This window comes from Gavialis gangeticus, unplaced genomic scaffold, assembly GCF_001723915.1.
Source record: "Gavialis gangeticus isolate Ggan-Ray unplaced genomic scaffold, GavGan_comp1, whole genome shotgun sequence".
NCBI lineage: Eukaryota > Metazoa > Chordata > Crocodylia > Gavialidae > Gavialis > Gavialis gangeticus.
This window is the reverse complement of record NW_017729005.1, coordinates 12,042,677-12,063,149: the sequence shown is the minus strand read 5'-3', so window position 1 is coordinate 12,063,149 and position 20,473 is coordinate 12,042,677. Positions and strand designations below refer to the sequence as shown.

At 40.3% G+C, this 20,473-nt stretch overlaps 1 protein-coding gene across 5 annotated transcripts in view; it reads left to right on the top strand.

Annotated features, from left to right (window-relative positions):
* Positions 1–20,473, top strand: part of TBC1D5 (TBC1 domain family member 5) — a 659,444-nt gene that overhangs the window by 354,658 nt on the left and 284,313 nt on the right. For all 5 annotated transcript variants that reach the window (XM_019508683.1, XM_019508679.1, XM_019508681.1 and 2 more), the window contains exon 4: positions 10,543–10,609. In XM_019508683.1, the coding sequence (XP_019364228.1) occupies positions 10,543–10,609 (67 nt within the window). The remainder of the gene's footprint in view (positions 1–10,542; positions 10,610–20,473) is intronic.

Below are 20,473 nucleotides of genomic sequence, written 5' to 3'. Positions count from 1 at the left end.
TTCAGGCTCTTCTCTTTCAAAATAATAGAGAAGCCTGGAATCGCCCATGCTAAAATTAAGAATTTATAACTGTATGGAACAGATGTTTTCATAAACATTTGCTATAATTAATTTCAACTAGGGGATTGAAGGAACAAAGCAGTTTTTCCCTCTTCAAAACTTTATTGCCTTTTCCCATACAGCAAACTCAGAAATCTTTACCTTAATATTGTTAATGTAACAAATTTGCCCCTCTCCTTAGTTCTCATTACAAGAAAAAAGCCTAATTTAAACAAGATAGTGACTTTTGGAACAGGGATGACACATGCTGAATTTAAAATGTTACTTAAAATGTATGAAAATACCAAAATTTAAAAGTCACTAAGTAATCACTTTTGAGGCCAAAATTTTATTGTGTCAATGGTCAGGAGCTCTTGACTACTAGAATAATTTTGTGTGAATCTGATGCTCGCTTATGGAGTAAATAGTCTGCAGGACTTTCATCTGTGAAGAGTGGTGAACCTTGGTGTTACAAAAAAGCAAAGAAGTCTTATGGCATTATATATACTTTTAATGCATAGTAAAGTGCTTATTGTATATTGTTTACCCCTTTATACGCTGGTATAAAGGTGTGCAATCTGCTAAGTTGTTTTTTTTTGCTTGCATTAGGTGGAGAACACATTTTTGACTAAAAACATTCTTTCAATTTGTGCTGTCACTCATTCAGAGAAAGTGTTTTGGAAGACTACATTTTAAGATCAGAATTTTGTTGCTTTTATAAAACAGAAAAATATTTATTTATCATACTTTTTTCTCTCATCTGTAAGTAGAAACGTAGTTATAGTAAAAATAGATTGTATGTAGTCTCTGAATGTCGTAAAAATATTGTTTCAGATAACCCCTTTTTTCCTACAATTTTTTTTAAAGTTTCAAAATAAGCAAAGCTTAATTGTTCTACACCTGAAAGCTCCAGTGCAGCTGCAAGGAATTTTCAGCAAACTAGTATTCTTGACTGATCTGTCATCTATAAAGTGTGCAAAGAAAAATAGGTAGCTGTCATTAAAATTACATTGCAGCTTTCAATAACCATTTAATGAGTAGCGTAATTATATAAGTATGGTACCTCAAGTACTTCACTCAATAATTAAAAATAATCTCATCTTTAAAGTGAAAGCTCTATAATTATTATTTGACTTAACCAGGACCACTGTTATGATCTCCAGTGGCACCTCAGATTGTTCAGAGTGGTTTGAAAGTATAAATTAAAATTGGATAAATCATTAAATTATTAAGCTTTAAATATGCTAAAAATGAATGTAGTGCAGTATTTGAAAGTCATGTTATATGAATTTACAACTTAAAATGTCAGCAGATACTTGTTACAATATTTATATCAGAGACAAGGAAAAATGTATTTATAAATGTGTGTTTATAGAACTAAACAGAACTGTTCTACAGGTTAAAATAAAGATAGTTAGAAAAAATAACTTTTAATATGAAAAATAAAATGTTAAGCTAGGTGCAAACTTGTCAGCAGGAAGATGTCTGTATTTTAACACTGGGAAGCAGCTTTTGAAACTAGGGAATTTCCTAAGTGGAATCACTTATATCTCTGATTCCTAAACTGACAGCCATGAAAGGTTTCCATAATCAGCATAGAATTTAGGAAAATAGTTAGCTTGTGGGTGTATATATATGACCATATACTCATGTATGTGTACATATAGCACCTACCAGTATTAAATATACTTCCCAGAGGTGCGAGAACTAAATACACAGACCTTTTTCATAAAGGTAGGAGGTTATTCAGCAGCCTTCTGCTCTAGAATACCATATTGATAGACTAGTAGCTATTTAGGATTAGATTCCACTCCCTTACCGTTATTATTCCTGTGCTATACTGTATCTCAAATAAAAATGCTGATATCTAGAGTGATGATGGACTAGCCTCCTTAAAAAATTTGATTTTAATCTTCATGTGGTTCTTCAGGCGCTACTCTCTCTGTTCTCTCTCTGAAAGAGAGAGAAGCACCTGAAGACCCACATGGAGATTAAAAGCAAATTCTTTTTTTATTGCTTATATATATGTTGGTCTTAAGTAGGGAAGGTATTTTTTTCTGTCAAGAACAGAAGCACCCTGTTTTAATTTCTGCTCCAAAAACAACTGTCTAGCAGCCACAGTGTCATTTCTGTTCAGGCAGCTGAGGGAGTCAGTTGACTTAATGGCTTGTTGTTTTCACTCCACAGGTGTTAGTGATGGTCTTGATGTTCCACTAACCAAACTAACCTTTCTTCTGGCGATTTTGCAGTCTGCTAGCTACTTCTGGTGTCTTTTCTCTTATTTCACAACCTTTCAGGCTTTTTAGCTCTTTTCAAAATTATTGATCTGCCAATGAAGACCAATCTGCAGCAGCAGCTAAGGTTTCAGCTTCTGGTTAAGCAGGAAAGGGAAGGTTAGTGACTTGATGATTAAGCTCTGTCCCTGATCTGTGCAGCCATAACTCTAGAAAAATCTTTTTTTTCATTCTTCTTTCCCCAAAATAAGGTGTGCATTTTATCTGAGGGCATATGCTATGCAGGAAAACACTGTATGTGAAAGACTATCATAAAAAAGATAGACAACAACTGTTCTCCCCTACCACAGCATGTAGGACAGAATGCAGTGATTTTAAATTGCAGCAAAGCAGGTTTTAGATTAGAAAGAGTTCTTTGTCATTAGAACAGTAAAGCAGTGGAATACACTGTCCAGGGAAATTGCAGAATTTCCTTCATGAGAGCTTTCTTTTGAGGAGGAGGCTGAATAACTATTTGATAGGGATAGTATAGGAATAGCATTACTGCATGCATGCAGTGGGTTGATCAGATGGCACTTGAGGTCTTTTCTGGCTCCATAGTTCTTTGATTATTATTTGTAAGTATGAATGTTAAACTTGGTAAAGCTTAAAATACATTTTTGTCTTGAAAATTTCCTTTTACTTCTCATATATTCAGGGCTTATTTCAGGTACTGGAGACCAAAACTTCAGCCTAAGTATCTCAGATATTGCTTTTGTTTTAACATGGCAATTCTTATGAATGATGGAAATGTTAAATATGTATAGCAAGGACTACATTTGTTTGGGCTAATTCTGTATCCCCATAAAGTGGGCTGTTGAGCAGGGGGATGGCTAGGAACTGCAAGTCTGCTCCTTGCCTGCCTTGATCACCAGCTCTCTAGCCACACTGTAGGCCAAAGATGCTCTATGCTGCTTGGATTGCCCCCACTCCCTGCCCACTAATCAGTCCATCAGTGCCCAGATCACCACCCTTCCACCCTGATTAGCCCTACAGTAAACACAGCAGGGGTGGGAGCCCTGACTGCATGCTCCTGGACTCCCCACAGCCTACACTGCCTCCATGCCCTCAGATCCAACCCCTGCCAGACCCCACAGTTACTTGGCGGCTCCTTGCCTCCCTGTCCCCCACTTCAGTTGCAGGGCCCAGTGGGGGCTGCCTCCAGGCATGTGGGTACAACATGGACTGCAAGGAGACTGGGAGCAGGCAGGGAGAGGGAAACCCTCCCTCCACTGTCACTTTGTGGCTGATTAGAGTGGCAGGGCAGTTACCTGTGGGTGAATGGGGCTATTGGGCAGCAGGGTAGCAATCTAGGGATCAGGGTGGCAGGAAGTGATCTGGGGGTGGAGGAGATGGAAGAGGCGGTGAGATCTTCACCCACCCCCTCTCTTTCCCCTTCTCTCCCCCAGTCTTGATCCAAGACTACCCTTGTCTTGGCAAACAAGACACCGTTGGGATCTGATTCCTGATCTCAAAATTCTGTCTGTCCATGTGCATGCAGCATAGCTGGAGGCAGTTATTGGGACTGTTGCATTTGTTTTTAACTGTTTTTGAGAGTGAAGCTGATAGAGCAAGGCCAGTTCAGTCACAGCTTGAAAGCTTTATTAGGATACGCAATAGCTAAACCTTACTTATGTAAGTAAGGACAATGCTTATGTAGCCTTGGAACCAGGGAAGAAACAGGTCTGCTGGCCAGGCTTGACTGTTCCCCTGGGGACTTCAGTTCATTCGCTGAGCTCCAGATAAGTTCAGATTTTGAAATCCAAAATGTAGAAGTCCAAATGTCCTTCCAGCCTATTCATAATATTTTATAGATGGTTGATTTTAATATTCTAATGACCAATCTGCGATTTGGTTTTATTTAAATGTGTCTCACCGAAACTTCTAGAACCTGAGTATATTAGATTATTTGTGATCTGGAGGGTGCCAATTAGTTAGGATTTATATCCTTGAGAAAGCAAAAGGGAGGGGAGGCTTCCTTGTCTCCTTTCTCTTCCCATTATGGAATGTTGCTTCATACCAGTCTGTTACTTTTTTCACCTTAGTTTATGGTCTGACAAGGCTGCTTCGTTTTTACAACTTATCTAAGCATTCTAACAAAAATACATCTGTTATAGCAAAATAACATTCAGTGTATTTTTGCTACATTAATTACTACTATTATTTTAAGATGAAGCTATGATACAGAGTATTTGGATTATTTGATGTATGGCTCTTTCTTATAGACTTTCCTTTTAGGCCTTGTGCTCTGTTTGATTGTGTCTAATTAAATGTATGAATGGCTTCCTTTGCTGATCAAGCTAGTTGTGACATATGCAGAGGTTCATGCTACGGTCACTCATACACAGGTTTCTGGGGTCTTTCGCCTTAACCACATTTCTGCAGCTTAGGCCTAGACCTCTTGAAAATGGCCAAGTCTGGCAAGAACATACCCATGGCTTATGCTGCTCAGGCCTGTAGATAGCCTACAAGATTGGGGATTAGATCCCATTATGTCTTTAAATGAACATCTGTCAGTGGCCTAAGTCTAACTGCAGTTTTTAAAAAGGCATTGTGGAATCTCATCAATTTCTGCTAGGAGAGTCTAGAGTCCCCTTTAAAGTTGGTGGATATTCTGTGCTCTGTTATATCAAGAAAAATGCAATCAATAAAATCCTAATGGATCCTACCAGGGTACTGTGGCAGTCAGCTGTTCCTATTACCCTTGCCTCAAAAGGGATGGACAAAAAAAATTAGCTACTGTCTTTGGAAACAGAATGTTTGTTTGTTTCTGTTCAGACCTAGGCTCACTAGTAATGGCTGCTTCTAATGACAGGGTAAAATGGCAAAACTCCCAAAAGAAAAAGTAAGAGAAAACTATTTGGACAAAAGAATTATCTGTCAGTGAGTTTTTGCAGTTTAGAATACTGAAATTGTCAAAGCTTTTTTGGCAATTATAATAACTTTTAGATTTGAGAGGCTGCCCTCAAAGCTCCTTAATTCTGAATGCCAGCCAACTCAGTGGGTCCAACAGATACAGAATTCCATTCAAGGTCGCATTGATAGTGATATAAAAAGCTTCTCTAGCTCCAGAACTGAGGAATTCCTTGCAAAGTCCAGTTATCTTTTGCAGCTTAGACTTAGTTCTAAGACAGAAGAGACCTTTTAATTCACTGACAGATTCTTGGGTTTCCCTTTGCATTGTGTATTTCTGGAATATAGAGAAATTGCACCTCTGCAGCAAGTGTCTTGTTTTATTACCATGAATCTTTAGATGCAACCTTAAAAACATATGCCTACATGGAAGGATCACTGGACACTTCCTACATCAATCATTTTGATAGCTTGATTAAGATGCGTGAAACAATTTTCTCTCTGGATTCAGGGCCTTCTTTTCAGGATGCATGTAACTTAACTGAAGACATCGAGAAAACAAAATGAAGTAGGGCAAAGGTCCTTGACCAATTTTCCCCCCACATCTCTGACATAAATCATATCCCAGAATAAAAACATTTGTTTCAAATGGGGGAAGGTTCAGCAAAGCACTTTACAATAAAAGAAGAGATTCATCCAAGTTTCTTCACCTGTAAAGGAATTTTGCCCTCTGTGGATCCTTGGTCTTGTTTTCTTGCAGCTAATGGGACCCCTATTTGTATCTATGGTAACTTGTTTTGTTTTTCAACTAAGTTAGTAACAATTATAACGACTAGGAGAATTGAAGAACATAGTCTGTGAGAGTGGACCAATTTTATAACAGCTTTCAGACAGACATTGTCACTTGAACCACACCCTAACTTCTTAACCAAAGTGTTCTCAGCATTTTATTTCTCATTTCCCACATTTGTTTACTAAACTTTGTTTGAACATGCTCTAAATGTTTATAGCACTCCAGATTTGTACTTAGAACTAAAAGTATTAGGTAGTAATAACCCAGCTGCATGTACTTTCAATATAATTGTGAGATAAAACAGGGAATAAGCCATAAAATTATTACACATTTTGCATATAATTAACTTTAAGGCAGGTTCTCATCATGCCATAAATTGAACATGGTCCCAGGCTCCCCCTGTCCCAACAGTATGGTGCAATTGGGATCTGATCCTTGATTCTGCAGTCACACTTCCTACCATGCATGTGTGGCACTGCAGGAGGCACAATTGTTGGGATTGTGGATAAATTCATAGAAAATTAGGGTCGGAAGGGACTTTAGGGAGGCCATCTAATCCACCTCCCTGCTCAAAGCAGGACCATTCCCAACTAGATCATCCCAGCCAAGATTTTATCTACCTGGGTTTTAAAAACCTCAAAGATGGAGATTCCACAACTTCTCTGGGTAGCTTGTTCCAGTGCTTTACTGCTTTCCCAGTGAGAGAGTTTGTCCTTATATCTAACCTCAACTTCCCTTGCTGCAACTTGAGACCATTGCTCCTCCTTCTGTCATCTGCCACCACCAAGAACAGTCTAGCTCCATCCTCTTTAGACAGCAACCATTCTGTTCAGATCCAGGCTCACTATTTGACTGCTCAAGAGGGGCACACTGTTGGCTCACATTCAGCTTATCCACAGTAATCCCCAGGTCCTTTTCTGCAGAGCTGATGCTCAGCCAGTTAGTCCCCAGCCTGTACTGGTACCTGGGATTGCTCCATCCTGAGTGAAGCACTTTGCACTTATCCTAGTTGAACTTCATCAGATTTCTTTTGTTCTGGTCTTCCAATTTGTCTAGGTCTCTCTGAATCCAGCATCTCTACTCTTCCACCCAGCTTGATATCATCTGCAAACTTTCTGAGGGTGCATTGCATCCCATCTTCCAGATCACTGATGATGACAAACAAAACTATCCACAGGACTGAGCCCTGGGGCACTCCACTTCACAGCTGCCAAATAGACGTCAAGCCATTGATTTTGAGCCTGAAGATCCAGCCAGTTTTCTGTCCACCTTACAGTCCATTCATTCAACTCATATTACCTTAGCTTGCTTGTGAGAATGTTGTAGGAGACCTGTATCAAAAACCTTGCTAAAGTCAAGGTATATCATGTCCAATGCTCTCCCTTCAGTGTTTAGAAGTTAGTGGTTAAGTGTTTCTATAATAATCCAAAGAATCATCAACTAAATGAAGGGCTGGAGCTTCTGGTGTGGGACACAACTGAATATTACAGGGATGGACGTAACCTGGCAGGAGTAGCATTTGGTTTTAGTTAAAGCACTTGGAAGACAAATTCAGATATGTTGCAGTTAGGGTACCAGTTGGCATTCTTTATTCTTTCATGGTTGGATTGAATATCGATAGAGATCTCCATCATTAACGAGACTGAGGAATACATAGTGGTAACTGTCATGGTGAAAGGTATTGATTTCCCTACTATAGTCCAGAGAGAAATAATTCTTACAATTATGGTGGGGCCCAGTTATTCTTGGATATGGTAGGTGATGGATTTTTTTTACCCTATGGTCACTGATCCAAGAAGGGATGCTGCTTTATAAAGTCCTCTAAAAACAAATTAGTAGAGCTGCTTATAGGGAATAATGCACTCAAGTTGCAAGAGCCAGAGATTCTCTGTTCTTGAATACTGCGAAAATTGGCATGTGAAATCAAAAATCCAAGAGCAAAGATGTTTAACCTATTTTAGAAGAAATTTTGAAGGAAGGATGAGGGCAAAAGGAAAATTTGGACAACATTCAGTGTAAATTGATTAACTGAATAAAGATTGAGCCAGACTAACCTGATATTTTTCTTTGATAACTTTTTTTTTAAATCAAAATAAATACAGTACATCTGTATGGACTTCAGTAATACCTCTGGATATGGTGTTATATGAAAATGTATTAGTTAAACTGGAAGAAATGGTGATGAGTATAGAGGCTGCAAAGAATAAGCAGAAGTAACTGTTTGGAGAATGACAATGGGAAGAAGTGGTGGACTGAATGCAGGTTACTAGTAGAGTTCTTTTGAGTATTGGTGTTGCAACCAATTTTATTTAATAATTTTCATTAATTACAGTACTTTCCTGCTGTTTATAAGAACAAAATTTTCTGATCGCACAAAGGAAACATCATCAATAGCAAGGACAGTGAGAAATATCCCACTGGAAGAATGTGGGTAACTGTGAACTACAGTAATAGAATTGGGATGAAATACTGTGTTTTCTCACATAACAGCATACCCCCAAATAAAATGTGCACCTTGTTTTTGGAATGCAGAATATAGGAAAAAAAGACTTTTTTTTTTCCCCAGAGTCATGGCCAACTGTGTGACATGTAGTAAGTCCTTCTGAAAACGCAGTGCATCCCAGAAGTGTGGCATCCTGATGTGCTAGACCAGTGGTTCCCAACCTTTTTTGGCCATAACCCACTACTGGGAGCAGAGTGCAGTGGCAGCCCAGAGGCAGGGGCGGGGGAGCTCCCAGCACACAGCATGTTTTGTCCATTGTGTGTGGCGCTGCTGGCATTGCCCTCACGACCCTCATTTGGGTTGGGAACCACTGTGCTAAACTGTTTCCTGTGATGTCACGCTTCCTGGACACGGTGGCTGCTTGCAGATGTTAAAAAAAAAATGAAATTGCTTTACCAGAAGCAGCAGTACATTACTTCAACCCAGCTCTGCAATGTCTGTATAGATCAGGTGCTTTTTTGGCACTTTGAGCTAAACCTGATTCAATCAGAGCTTCAAAAAGATTTTAAAAGCCTGATCTTTACAGATGTTGGGTGAGCTGGGTTGAAGTAATGCGCTGCCTCTTCTGGGCATGTGGGGGGCTCAGCACATTAAAGTAAAGTGCCATTTATGTGGTGGGGTTTGTTTGTTTGTTTGTTTTTCTTTTTTTCTTTTTTTAAACATCTGGAAGTATCCTGTGTTTCCAGGAGGATGTATTCTGTCATACCAGGCTAGTCCCAGAACCCTTGCAAAGGGTAGTAGCAGGACAATAATTCTTTACTGTAAGTAGCTTTTTATATAATATCCTGTAAATAAAGTATTGTTTCCCACATCTTGATATTAGGATGCTACTAGCAGCTTCAGGTATAAGCTATAGTACTTGGTCAGTAACTACAGCTGTGGGAGGTTTAACGCAGGACTCCACTCCTTCAGTTTGCTGAGAAAACAAAAGCAGGAGCCATTTGGGCAGCTGACATGCACAGCGTCTCCAGGAGTGCTCCTTTTCCAGTGAAGAAAACAGATTCCCATCTTGAAGCATGCAACCTAATTTGCAGGTGGGGAGGGGGCATGAAGGGGAGTGCTGATTTGGGGGAGACAGGTGCAAGTTGAATAAGAGAAAACAATGGGCAGTGTAAGGCCATACGCAGAGACTAATGACAAGAATATCTGCTAAGCTGAAGGTTTGTCAGTTGGCAGAAGATGGTAAAAGCCTGGAAATATTAACAGAATGACAGAGTTACTAATGTAATGTGGCTGTGAAAAAGGCCAATGCAATCATAGGTTGTGTTAGGCAAGTTATTTCTGCAGACAAAAATAATAATGTCACTGAACAAGACGTGTACTCATTTGGATTACCATGTATAATTCTGGCCATACATGTTCAGGAAGGCCTTTCTCTGTACCTATTTGTTTGAATTAGTCTACTATTATTGTTAGGGGAACAAAGGCTGTCCTCTGAACAGAGACAAAAAGAGTATGGCTTGTTTACCCTTGCAAAAGGCATGCATGTGATTGCTGTCTAGAATATATCAAAGTAAGCACCAGGGAGGGTAAAAATGTAATTAAAGGGTATTTAATTACTTGTTTAAAAAAAAAAAGCGCCTGTAAAATTGGCCAAAAATAAATTTAGGTTGAAATTTTCAGAAGGTTTCTAACATCAGAGAAGTGAAATCTTGGAAACACTTCCAATAGGAACAGTTACTAATTTTAGGATCAGAGATTGGGACTCTGATGTGATAGATCTCTTTTTAGTCCTACCTATGTTCCTGTGAAGTACCCCCTCCTCTTTGTTAGTTTTCTGCCTTGTTTTAAAGGCATACTGTTGAAGCAGTCAGAAAGGTACTACCTTCTACTTCTGAAACCACTTGTATGTTGGCTTCAGGTAAGTATTTGAGGTTATTTCTGATTACAACCAATAACTTTTAGGATGAAAGGATGCAATTGAACCAGGTAAATTTTTTGTTTGTTGTTTTTTAATCTGATTGCCAGAGACCAATTTGGTGTTTATGGTTAAATCACTTGCACATGCCTCTGACTGTAGTATTCAATATCAGGGCGTCTCTTTCATAACTAAGCTCTTCTTTTTTTATTATTATTATTAGGAGGATCAAGTGAGAATGGAAAGACTCATCATACCTCAGATTCAGATGGAACATTTATTTCTTACAGGTGGGCATGCTTACTATTGTTAAGTATCTTTGTTTGAATAGGTTAGAAATCATCAACTACTTAGAGTGAAAGAAATGGCCTGGATTATTTAAGAGTACTATACAATTTACTGTAGCATGCTCTATTCAGTAGAATGATGAGATGTTTTTGTTTTCTAATGAATGAATAATTAAAAGTTTTTTGGAACTTATTTTGTTAGATGGAGAAAAGCTAGGTAAGACTATTGAATCATGAAGGGGTCACATCTTGACCTTGTGGTTTTTAAGAATGTACTAGTGCTAAGGTATAAATTAGCTCTAATAAAATACTCAGCTCACCAATGCAGTCTTGGTGATCTTCTGCAAAGACACTGACCACCAGGGATCTGGGTTTTCTGCTAGCTGCAGAAAAATGCAGATTTTCTTCTTTAAAAGAGAAAGCTGTGAGAAACAGCGGTTTTCCCCTTGCAGGCTGGCAGCCTTCCAGTGGGAGAAGGGGGTGAGTAGGGGTCCTTCAGGGAACTGCATGCCTGGGGGCCAGTGTCCATGCTGCTAGTGATGAGGCAACCTGGAGACACAGCCCCAGGAGGAGAAGGGCGGCTGTGGCCAGGATGCCTAGTGCAAGGTGGGAGCCCCAGCCCAGGGTCGGGGGTGCCACTGGCTTCCCTTCCTTATCTCTGTGGCCCACACCAGGGATGGACTCACTCCACCACTGTCTGCATGAGTTGGAGCCATCACAGCCATTGTGTTCCATCCTGGGTGGAATGGGGCCTGGAGCCCCTCCCTCTTCTCCTGCTGCCTGCAGCATGGCTAGGCCAGAACTTTGCTTCATGCTGCTGCTGTGCTGCAGCCAAAGCCCCAGCTGATGGTGCGGGGTACTGTGAGACGTTCCCGCTGCTGCCTTTGGTTCTGCTTGAGGTATGCACACTGTTTGCACCTCATGCTGGAGGCTGTCCCAGTGATCTACAGGGACACAGTGATCCTGTGAGTCTGTGTGGGGCTGGGTGGAGGCAGCTGGAGGCCCCCTTCTGCGGGCTGGGGTGGGTAGAGAGCTGCAGGTCAGGAGTGAGGGGCACCGGCAGTGCTGCAGGGGCTGTGGCTTGGGAGTGAGGGGCACCGAGAGGGCAGGGGATTGTGGGTCAGAAGTGAGGGGCACTGGCAGGGCCAGGGGGCTTTGGGTTGGGAATGAGGAGCACGTGCATGTGCTGGGAGCAAGGGCCCAGGGGCCTGTGTGTTGAGAGTGAGGGGTACCAGCAGGGGCAGGGCTGCTCAGTTCCACAAAGCAGCGGGGGAGGATACAGTGGCAGCTGGACCTGCATCATGGTGAGCGAAAATGGTAGGGGGAGCTCTGATTTTGCTATGATAAAAAATCCATAATCAAATGCCAAAATTATATAGGTATTTAGAATGTCTTTTATTATAATGATTGAGGCACTGGTAGGCTTCCAAATTCCTTTAAAATTGTAAATATCTCAATAAGACATTGTGGGGAAAATGTAGATTTGGGGGGTTTTAATCAAAGTATTTGGGATTTTTTAAATCGGAGAATTTACCATTTTTAAGCAGAGAAAACCAGGGTCCTTGATCACTCAGGAGAGTAGTAAACTTTGTTAAAATCTAATTTGGAGTTATCATTCAGAAACAGAACAGTACTACACCTCAATTTATAATAAACACAGGAAGCACCAGTTAAGAAACTGGGGAATGGAATAAACTTGTGCTAGCATTTTCATCATATCTTGAATCTTGCTGTAATAAGTGTTTCAGGCTGTTTGTACTTGGAAGCACAGAGAACTAATAGGAGGGAATATTCAAGTGCTCCTCACTGTGTAAGCTAATAGCTCAGATGACGGAAAGAAATGGTAAAAGTATAGTTTCCTGTAATCCCAGTTACACTATTAAATTAACACGGGCAAACCTGATTAGTTTTTATTCTTGACTTGGAAAATCCAATAGTTTTAATCTGTACTTTTACCCATTTAGATGCCTGTATGTAATGAGATTGATTCTAATGTATGGTAGGTAAAGTCAAACTTATCACCAGAGTCCTTTAGACAATGCAGTATTTATACAGCATGTTGATTTTATATTCCTGGAACACACACAATATAAAAATATAATAGATTAAAACAAGAAGAGCAACAATTACTAAAATTAGCCACTGTTAACAAAATGACTCAGAGGTTCCATTATTAAAAAAAAACAAAAACAAAAAAAAAAAAGAAAGAAAAAAAGAATCTTCAAAACTCCTTAGGGAAGTAAGTCCCTGAAAATAAATGGACTTTGCAGCACTAGCTGAGGTCATCAAAGTAGGACCTAGTCAGACCAGCAAAGTGAATTTCAACAGTTAGGGGCTCTTCTCTGAAAATATCTGCCATTAGCTCAAAAACACTGAAATCTGGAGCTGTTAGGACCAGCATTTCAACAGATTCCCTTTGCCAAGTTTAAAACGTGAAAATACTCAACTTCATATAGCAGCTGAGAACACATCTGTACTTCTTCGGACAAAGATAGTAAGGTATATTTTCTTGTACCATTCTTCATTTGACCTGAAGGCTAAATACAGACAGTCAAAAAGTTTGAGGCTGAATCAATTCATTCTTTGCAGGGTAGTCTAAACTGCACAGATTAACTAAAACAGAAATGAACAGACATTTACCTTTGATTCTGGAAATGCAAATACATGCCTGCAGTGCTTTGGCCAGAAGCCAGGGGGTCCTAGAGCACAGCTCTCTGGCTGTGTGTTCACTTCCTCTTCCTGCTGCCCCTGAGGTCTGTGTGATTTGGGCTAAGGACAGACATGTAAAAAGCCTGAGCCTGAATTGATTTAATCTTTGCAGGTTAGTCTAACCTGGCTAGGCTAAATGAGTTGTGTAACTACACAGGCATCCTAGAAATTCAGGCACATGCCTGCAGTGGCTCAGGCTAGAAGCCGGGGGGGCGGTGCTAGAGCATCCCTCCCTTCCCTTCCACAGTGCTGACCTGGGGGGGGGGGTATGACCAGGCCCTAGTGGGACACTGATGATCATACCCTCCCCACCAAGCAGCCAAGCAGGGACTGTTCATCACCCCTAACTCGGTGTTTATCAACCCATTAAGAAAACAAAGCCTCTCTCCATTAACTAATGGAGCTCTTCTTAAACAGCTCTTCCAAGGAAGGACATTATGCTACCTGTTGGTTAACTCCAAAAAGCCTGTCTGCCTGTCTTCTCCCACAGCAGGGACTGTAGCCAGCAAGCAGTCTGCTAGCTAATGCTGAGGTGTCTGTATAAGGCGGGAGGAGGGGGTGTAATAATCCCTGCTTAGCAGGGAGAAGCCTGACAAATGCTCTGTGCCTGCAAGTCTCTGCTGGAGCTTTGGCCAGGGAGGAGAGGGGATGGGCCAGCTCTGTTGTGGAGCAGAGAGCCCTGCCCAGCCCAGAGAGCATGCGAGCATGCTGGGGGTGTCTGGTGTATCTTAAACCAGCAAGGGATCTGGGACAGACATTGCATAAACTGGTTTGACCCAAATCAATGAAGTCTGATACTACATTCAACCAGGTTTATCTCAAACTGGTTTCAGCCATTTTAACTGACTTATGTGTACTGAATATCTGTTCTGTTACAGGTTTCAGCCAGTTTCTGATCACTTAAACTGGTTAATGTGTAATGTCTGTTCCTAGCCTTGCAGTCCAGAATTACAACAGCAGGACTGTGCAGGGTTGCTCATCACTTCCTCTTCCTGCTTTCAGGTGCCTCTGGGTTTATAGTCCACAGTTGCAGCCAACAGTAAGTTTGAGCTGGGGAAGGGATGTTTAACCCCCTTCCCTGGCCCCAGATCCCAGCCAGGGCTTGCCTGGAGGGGAGACACCCCCCACCTTGCATAGACTGGACTGCATCCCCAGCTGGACTTGTTCTCCCCTCTCCTCCTTGTCAGCCATCCCTCACTGCTCCAGCTAGGGAGCAGAGGAGTGGGGCCATCCGTGCTGTCTGGAGCAGACAGTACAGCCCAGCCCAGGGCTGGAAAGCATGCTCGGGGACTGTGATTTAACTTGAACCAGGAAGAGGTCTGGGACAGAGATTTCATACACCAGTTTAACCCAAATCAGTTAAGTGTGGTACTACCTTCAGGCAGTTTTATCTTAAACCAGTTTCAGCTATTTTGAAATTTGGTTTATGTGTACCGAGCTTCTCTTCTGTTACAGGTTTAAGCCAGTTCCTGATCACTTAAACCGGTTTATATGCAACTTCTGCCCTAGTCAGGAGGCTGAGTTTGGACCATATGCTGCAATCCCTTTGCAATGTTGCAGCCATAAAGCTTTCCTAAATAACCAAATAGTCTTCCAGGATTTGAGAATTCTGTCATGATCTGTCAGCCTCCAGGTGCAGGTTCTTTTACTTGGAGAGGCATGACTATAGTTTGTGCTGCATTCTCTGTTGCATGCTGGCCCATGTTCTAAGGCTCCTCTAAGTTATCTTGCAGGCCCAACCTACAGCTAGTTTTTCTGAGAAACTAGGCGGGCACAAAGATGCCCTTTGTTCCCCCACTTCCCGTAGCACCAAGTACACATAATAGTGCCTTAGGTATACCTTTATTGAATAGTAATTGTATTCTGTAAAAGAGACTTCCAGAAAAACTTTACAGAACTAAGAATGAAGTTAACTACTATTTTAAATTCGGTGCTTATCTGTATTGCAATGCCAGAATATTAATTTATTGTTATAATTAAAGAAGCAAAATGATATGGGAAGATAGTACAGTATATATAGAAAAGAAACCTCTGTATAGTTGGCAAACTAGCACTGTTATTAAGTACTATTACAGTATTTAAGGTGTGAAATGAAATATTTTCTGCTCAATGGCAAGGAGCTCTTACCATATAATGCAAGTTTACTGGTTGGGTTGAACACAATATTGATAGTCATAGGTCTGCACTATGTTAAGATAAATAGACAATACCTTGATGAGCAAGGAAATTAGTTAAACTACATTGAAGCATAATAATGGTAAAGCTTTACCTGTAAATGCATGTTTTTTCACTAATCCGTTTTAACTGTGTTCAAGTATCTTTGTTTTCATTTGAGACTATTTTAAACTGAATATTATTTTGAATAGAGGTGGAAAATATTTACTTGATTAAATCAGTAATATGAAGATTTATGGCAGCTTTTATCTATTCTATTATGGATCTCTGGACTTAGAGACTGAGGTCACAGATAACAGTCCTAAAAGAGGCAATACAGGCCTTTGGATCGGTGTGAATGCCATATTTGCATTTATTATGCACTCCAAATCCTAGTGAAAAATTTTACTGAACAACATATGTTACTTTACATGTATTTATATTTGTTAATACCAGTTCACAATTTGGTGTAGGCAAAAAGGAAAATAATTACAAGTACTTAAACACTTGAAAGTAAAATGATACCTTTTTTGGTTGTATAACTAATCCCAAGGGCACGTTGCTTCTGCAAAAAAAATTCTTCAAAACAAGTTTCTCTGACTCTCTAGTAGAAAGTGTTGCTAGACTAGTTTTAGCCTGCTATTGATATTCATCATTAAAAACCTCTGAAAAATAAGGGTTTATAAAATGAAATGTACACAACCATTGCACTGATGTGACTTCAGTATTTGTCATTTAATGTGTTTGTGTAGAGTCGTCTTTTTAGAGTTTATGGATCTTGTTTACTTTTTTGCAATTGATGCAGTTAGTGCTACTGAAGTTGAGATAGCCGACATTTTCCCTTCAACTCATAAAGTTCAAGCACAGTGGAAATGGGAAACAAGTTTGACTTAGAATTCTAAGTAATCTGGGAGGTTACAAATATATCCTAGAGAACAGAGAATTTGCTACTTAATCCTCTACTGCTAACTCAGATTATTCTGTACATGCTGGAAACAAAGTTTACTCGAAGTATGTGATTAAATGTTCTATTCTGTAGAGCATCTTCAAAAGCTTGATAGTTTACTAATGGTAAACTTGAAATTATGGCTTGTTTGGATTTGGGGTATGTGAGTACTTGTCTTTTAATAAAAAGAAAACTTCATTTGATCATTTTGGATGATATTTAGAAGAAATATGTTTGATCTTAAAGCTACTTTTACCACAACAATGGAAGCCCTTGGTAGGTGTGCAAATATTTCCATTAGGATAAAAAACCATGCCGGACTTCAGCCTCAGTATCTGCAATGCAGTGCCACTGGAAAGTAGGAATATTGTCTTTCTTTCTCCTTCCCAAGGGCAGCTGACCTTCTCCTCGCCAAAGAGGTGAACCCCTTGCCAGCACATATGACTACAGACTATTACATTAATCTGTTTAGCCGCAGTACCAGCTGCTTGCATGTTTTTAATTATCTTATTAGATGGTATAACAGTGACCTATGAAATAAAATGAAGGTGAGTATTTTTTAACTTTATTTTACAGGCTATTTTTCTAAATATATTTTAATGACCTAATTATGACTTTTAAGGAGAGCCATTGATACAGACAGACTTTTTTTTGGCTATTTGAATCTAATATCTTATGGATAATTATTTTCTTTCAAGGTGCTTTCATATATTAATACTGCTTATAATAAATTTATAGATGGGGGGGGAAAAAAAGCCCTCTCTCCATTCTTATATTGTATGCTATATTATTTTTTAATAAACTTGTGGGTTAGACTTTCTAAACTTTCTAATATACTCTGATGATACACTTTGTAATATGACCTCATTTCCACAATGATTATTGCTTAACATTTTGTGATTTTGTTCCACCTATTAAGTATGTAATTGCACCAAAGTGTGATCTTCTTCTATCCTGCTTGATTAATACAAAATGGGTGGGTCCTCCTGTTAGGCTCTGACCTCAAACCCAGGGTCCTGGCCTGCCTAAGCAGCTACTCACCTGGTTTGGCACCTCTCCAGCTGATGATCTAGGATGACCAGCACTGGCCAGAAACCTTCTGGGCATGGCCACCCACCCACTCCTGCCACTGGGGTGGCTAGTCAGGGTCAGCTGACCATTTACCCCTTCCAGTATAATCCCCTGACTTGGAAGAGGAAGCATCTGGTCAAGGGGGCTGAACCTGTACCCAGCTGCTTTTAATATTTTTCACAACTCATGACCCTACCAGCTCTTTGCCTCATCCCTTGCCTGCCTGACCTGGCTCGCTCTTGGTCTCTGTGTTCTCCCTGACTTTTTGGCTTCCTAATCCATCTTCTTCCTCAGCCTGACTCCTGGCTTGATCTCCTGGCTACCTGACCTGGTTTGCCTTCTGACTCCATGCTCTGGCTGAGTCTCTGGCTTTTCGACTCAGCTTCTCAGACAGACCTCATGGCTTCTGGCTTCCCTGGCTCCCCAATACTTGGATTCTGCACATTCCTTCTAGTTCCAGTTGCTATTCCAGAACCTGACTCCCAGACCTGGCCACCCAAGACCTGGCATGACACCTTCTCTTTTCTGCTTCTTTGTGACTCAGTATTAAGGGTAAGATGATGCTCTGTTAAAGCAGTAGCCCCATTAAAGGATTCCTTGCAACTTTTACATCATGGACTAGAATGATGCTTAAGTGCATAAGTCCACTTAGACAACCAATAGAAGAAATAGGGTTTGGCACTGTTTTTTTCCTTTTCCTGTCATTCAGTATACATCTACCATAAAAAGGACATTGTTGTCTAATCTTCTTAGGCTCTCCTTTCCAGATATGTCTTGCTTCCTTGGAAGAAGGCAGCATGCTCTTGCTTTCTGAGATGCATTTTTTCTGTGCTCTAGCCAGTGGCTGGTGTCACAGTAAGCATGCTCAGGAAAAATATAGCAAGGAAGTGAAACTGTGAGGACATTTCCCTCCTGCTTTTCGATAAGCCTCTTATTGGGCTAACTTGTACAACATGTCTGCCCCCTCCTGGCCAAGTGTTAAAACACTAGTAGGTCTGGAACTGGGTGATTTTCATATCAGGCTTCCCAGGCCAGATATGCATAAGAATACATTTGCCCCCCTCTTTTTGGAAAAACACAACATGTATAAGATGGGGTGGGTCTGGAGGGGGAGGAAGAAAGCAGGCAAATGATTTTGAAATGTTTATGCTGAGTCTATTGTCCAGAGCCTGGCTTAAATTGTAATCAACCAAGGTGCTCTTGTCTTGTAGGAAAACTGTTTTGTCTTCCTCTTCCAAGAAGCAGCCTTTCCTTTACTCACTGTCCTCATTGGTTTGCTATGCTCTTGTGGTGTTAAGGTTACCTGTAAGTAAGAGTAACCTGTTTTTCTTGGCTTGCTGCCATCTGTGTGACTACCGAGTCCCTTAGAGAAGAAAAGTCAGCTCTGGAGTTGCAAAGAACTTCAGATGATTGTTTGCATCTGTTTTCATTTTCTTTTTTCTTTTTAAATCTTTTTCTAACATGTCTGGTGCTGGAAGTCAGACAAGAGCATTGGATTCTCTCTTTTTCTGTTTTTTCTCAGGGGTTGCCTCATTTGTCCTCTTTTCTCTGCTTCCAAGATAGAGAAGTTAGGGCATGTTGTTTTTCAATTTAAATTTTGCCTTACTTAGCATCATGAAACAGAAGCCTTTCTCATTAGGTGCCATCTCATGGCCACAGGATCTTCCAAATAAGACCTGATTTTTGCCTTTAGATCCTGTAGAATCTTTCCTTGTTGTTTTGGTTTCTAGGCCTTTGAATCATTACATTCAATTACTTTTAACTGTCTCTTAGTGAAAATGGCCTCTGTGGTTGTCTTACTCTCATCTGGGTATAGACAAGCTGGCACTCTTGGATTGCAGAGCTCTATGCTTTATTTCCAATAATAAGAAAACAGGCCTGGCTTTTTCTCCAAGGTACTTTTCCCCAAATCAGAAAAAATTAAAAGAAGCCATCGGGTGTTAGTTGACCATGCAGAGAGCTTTGTAAATTTACATTCTCTAATTCCTTTCCTTTTTTGTATCTTGTTTGAAGGCCCAGGTAAAACACCACCAAATATCTTACTGTGTTTCTTGTGTCTGGGTTATTTATTCCACAGCTCATTTGATCCACACAAACCTCTTCATAGCTCCTCTTATTAGAATTGTTGCCAACTTTTTGAACCAGGAAAAAGTCTTAATTGATGAGCTCTTTGAATCTTTATTTGATGTTCACTAAACACTTTTACCTGAATTTTATATCTGATTTGCATGGTGTAGGTACTTTGAGTTTCTGCTGAGTTGAGTGACTTGCTTTTCCCATTCAAAGAAGTATGGAAGCTAGTATAGGCCTCCACCAAAGTTTCTTCTTTGTGGACAGCATGTGGGTTAGTAGGGAAGTGACAGCAAACTGACAAGTTTACTTAACACTTGGGAAGCTGACACCTTGAAAAGGATTGGGTGTCAAAAATCTTGAGAGATGGAGGGCAAAAGAAGAAAAGCCAGGAATTTGCATTGATTTCTTAATATCTCTATAACCCATATTCCCTCTTATTAATTATTGCAATTGTTAATTTTTTGGTAAAGAGTAAGTTTTCCCTACTACTTTCATTTTCAGACAATTGAAATGCATCTGTTTATGAAGGATCAATTCAGTGCATTTCAAAGATACTGGCTGAAATTGTTGATGCCCAGAGTAAAAGCCAACCATAAAAGGCATTCTTGGTGAGACCTCTATGTTATAGTTGTAATATAAGTAAATAGTTAGTCTGTACAATTGTGAAATCTGCCATGGGAGATAAGAATTAATTCTGGTATTCCTTTGTTTAAAGAGCACTAAGGGCATTTTTACACATGCTCTGGGGGGTGTGGGGGGTGTTTTTATTAGCAAACCATGCTAATTAAAAGTGCCCAAGTATCACGGTATCAGTGTTCCCGTGCAGAAAAATGGCGATAGGGTGATTTGAACTAAAGCTGATCGAATGAGCTTTAGTTCAGAGTGCCCCACTTCCCCCCCCCCCTTACCCCCCC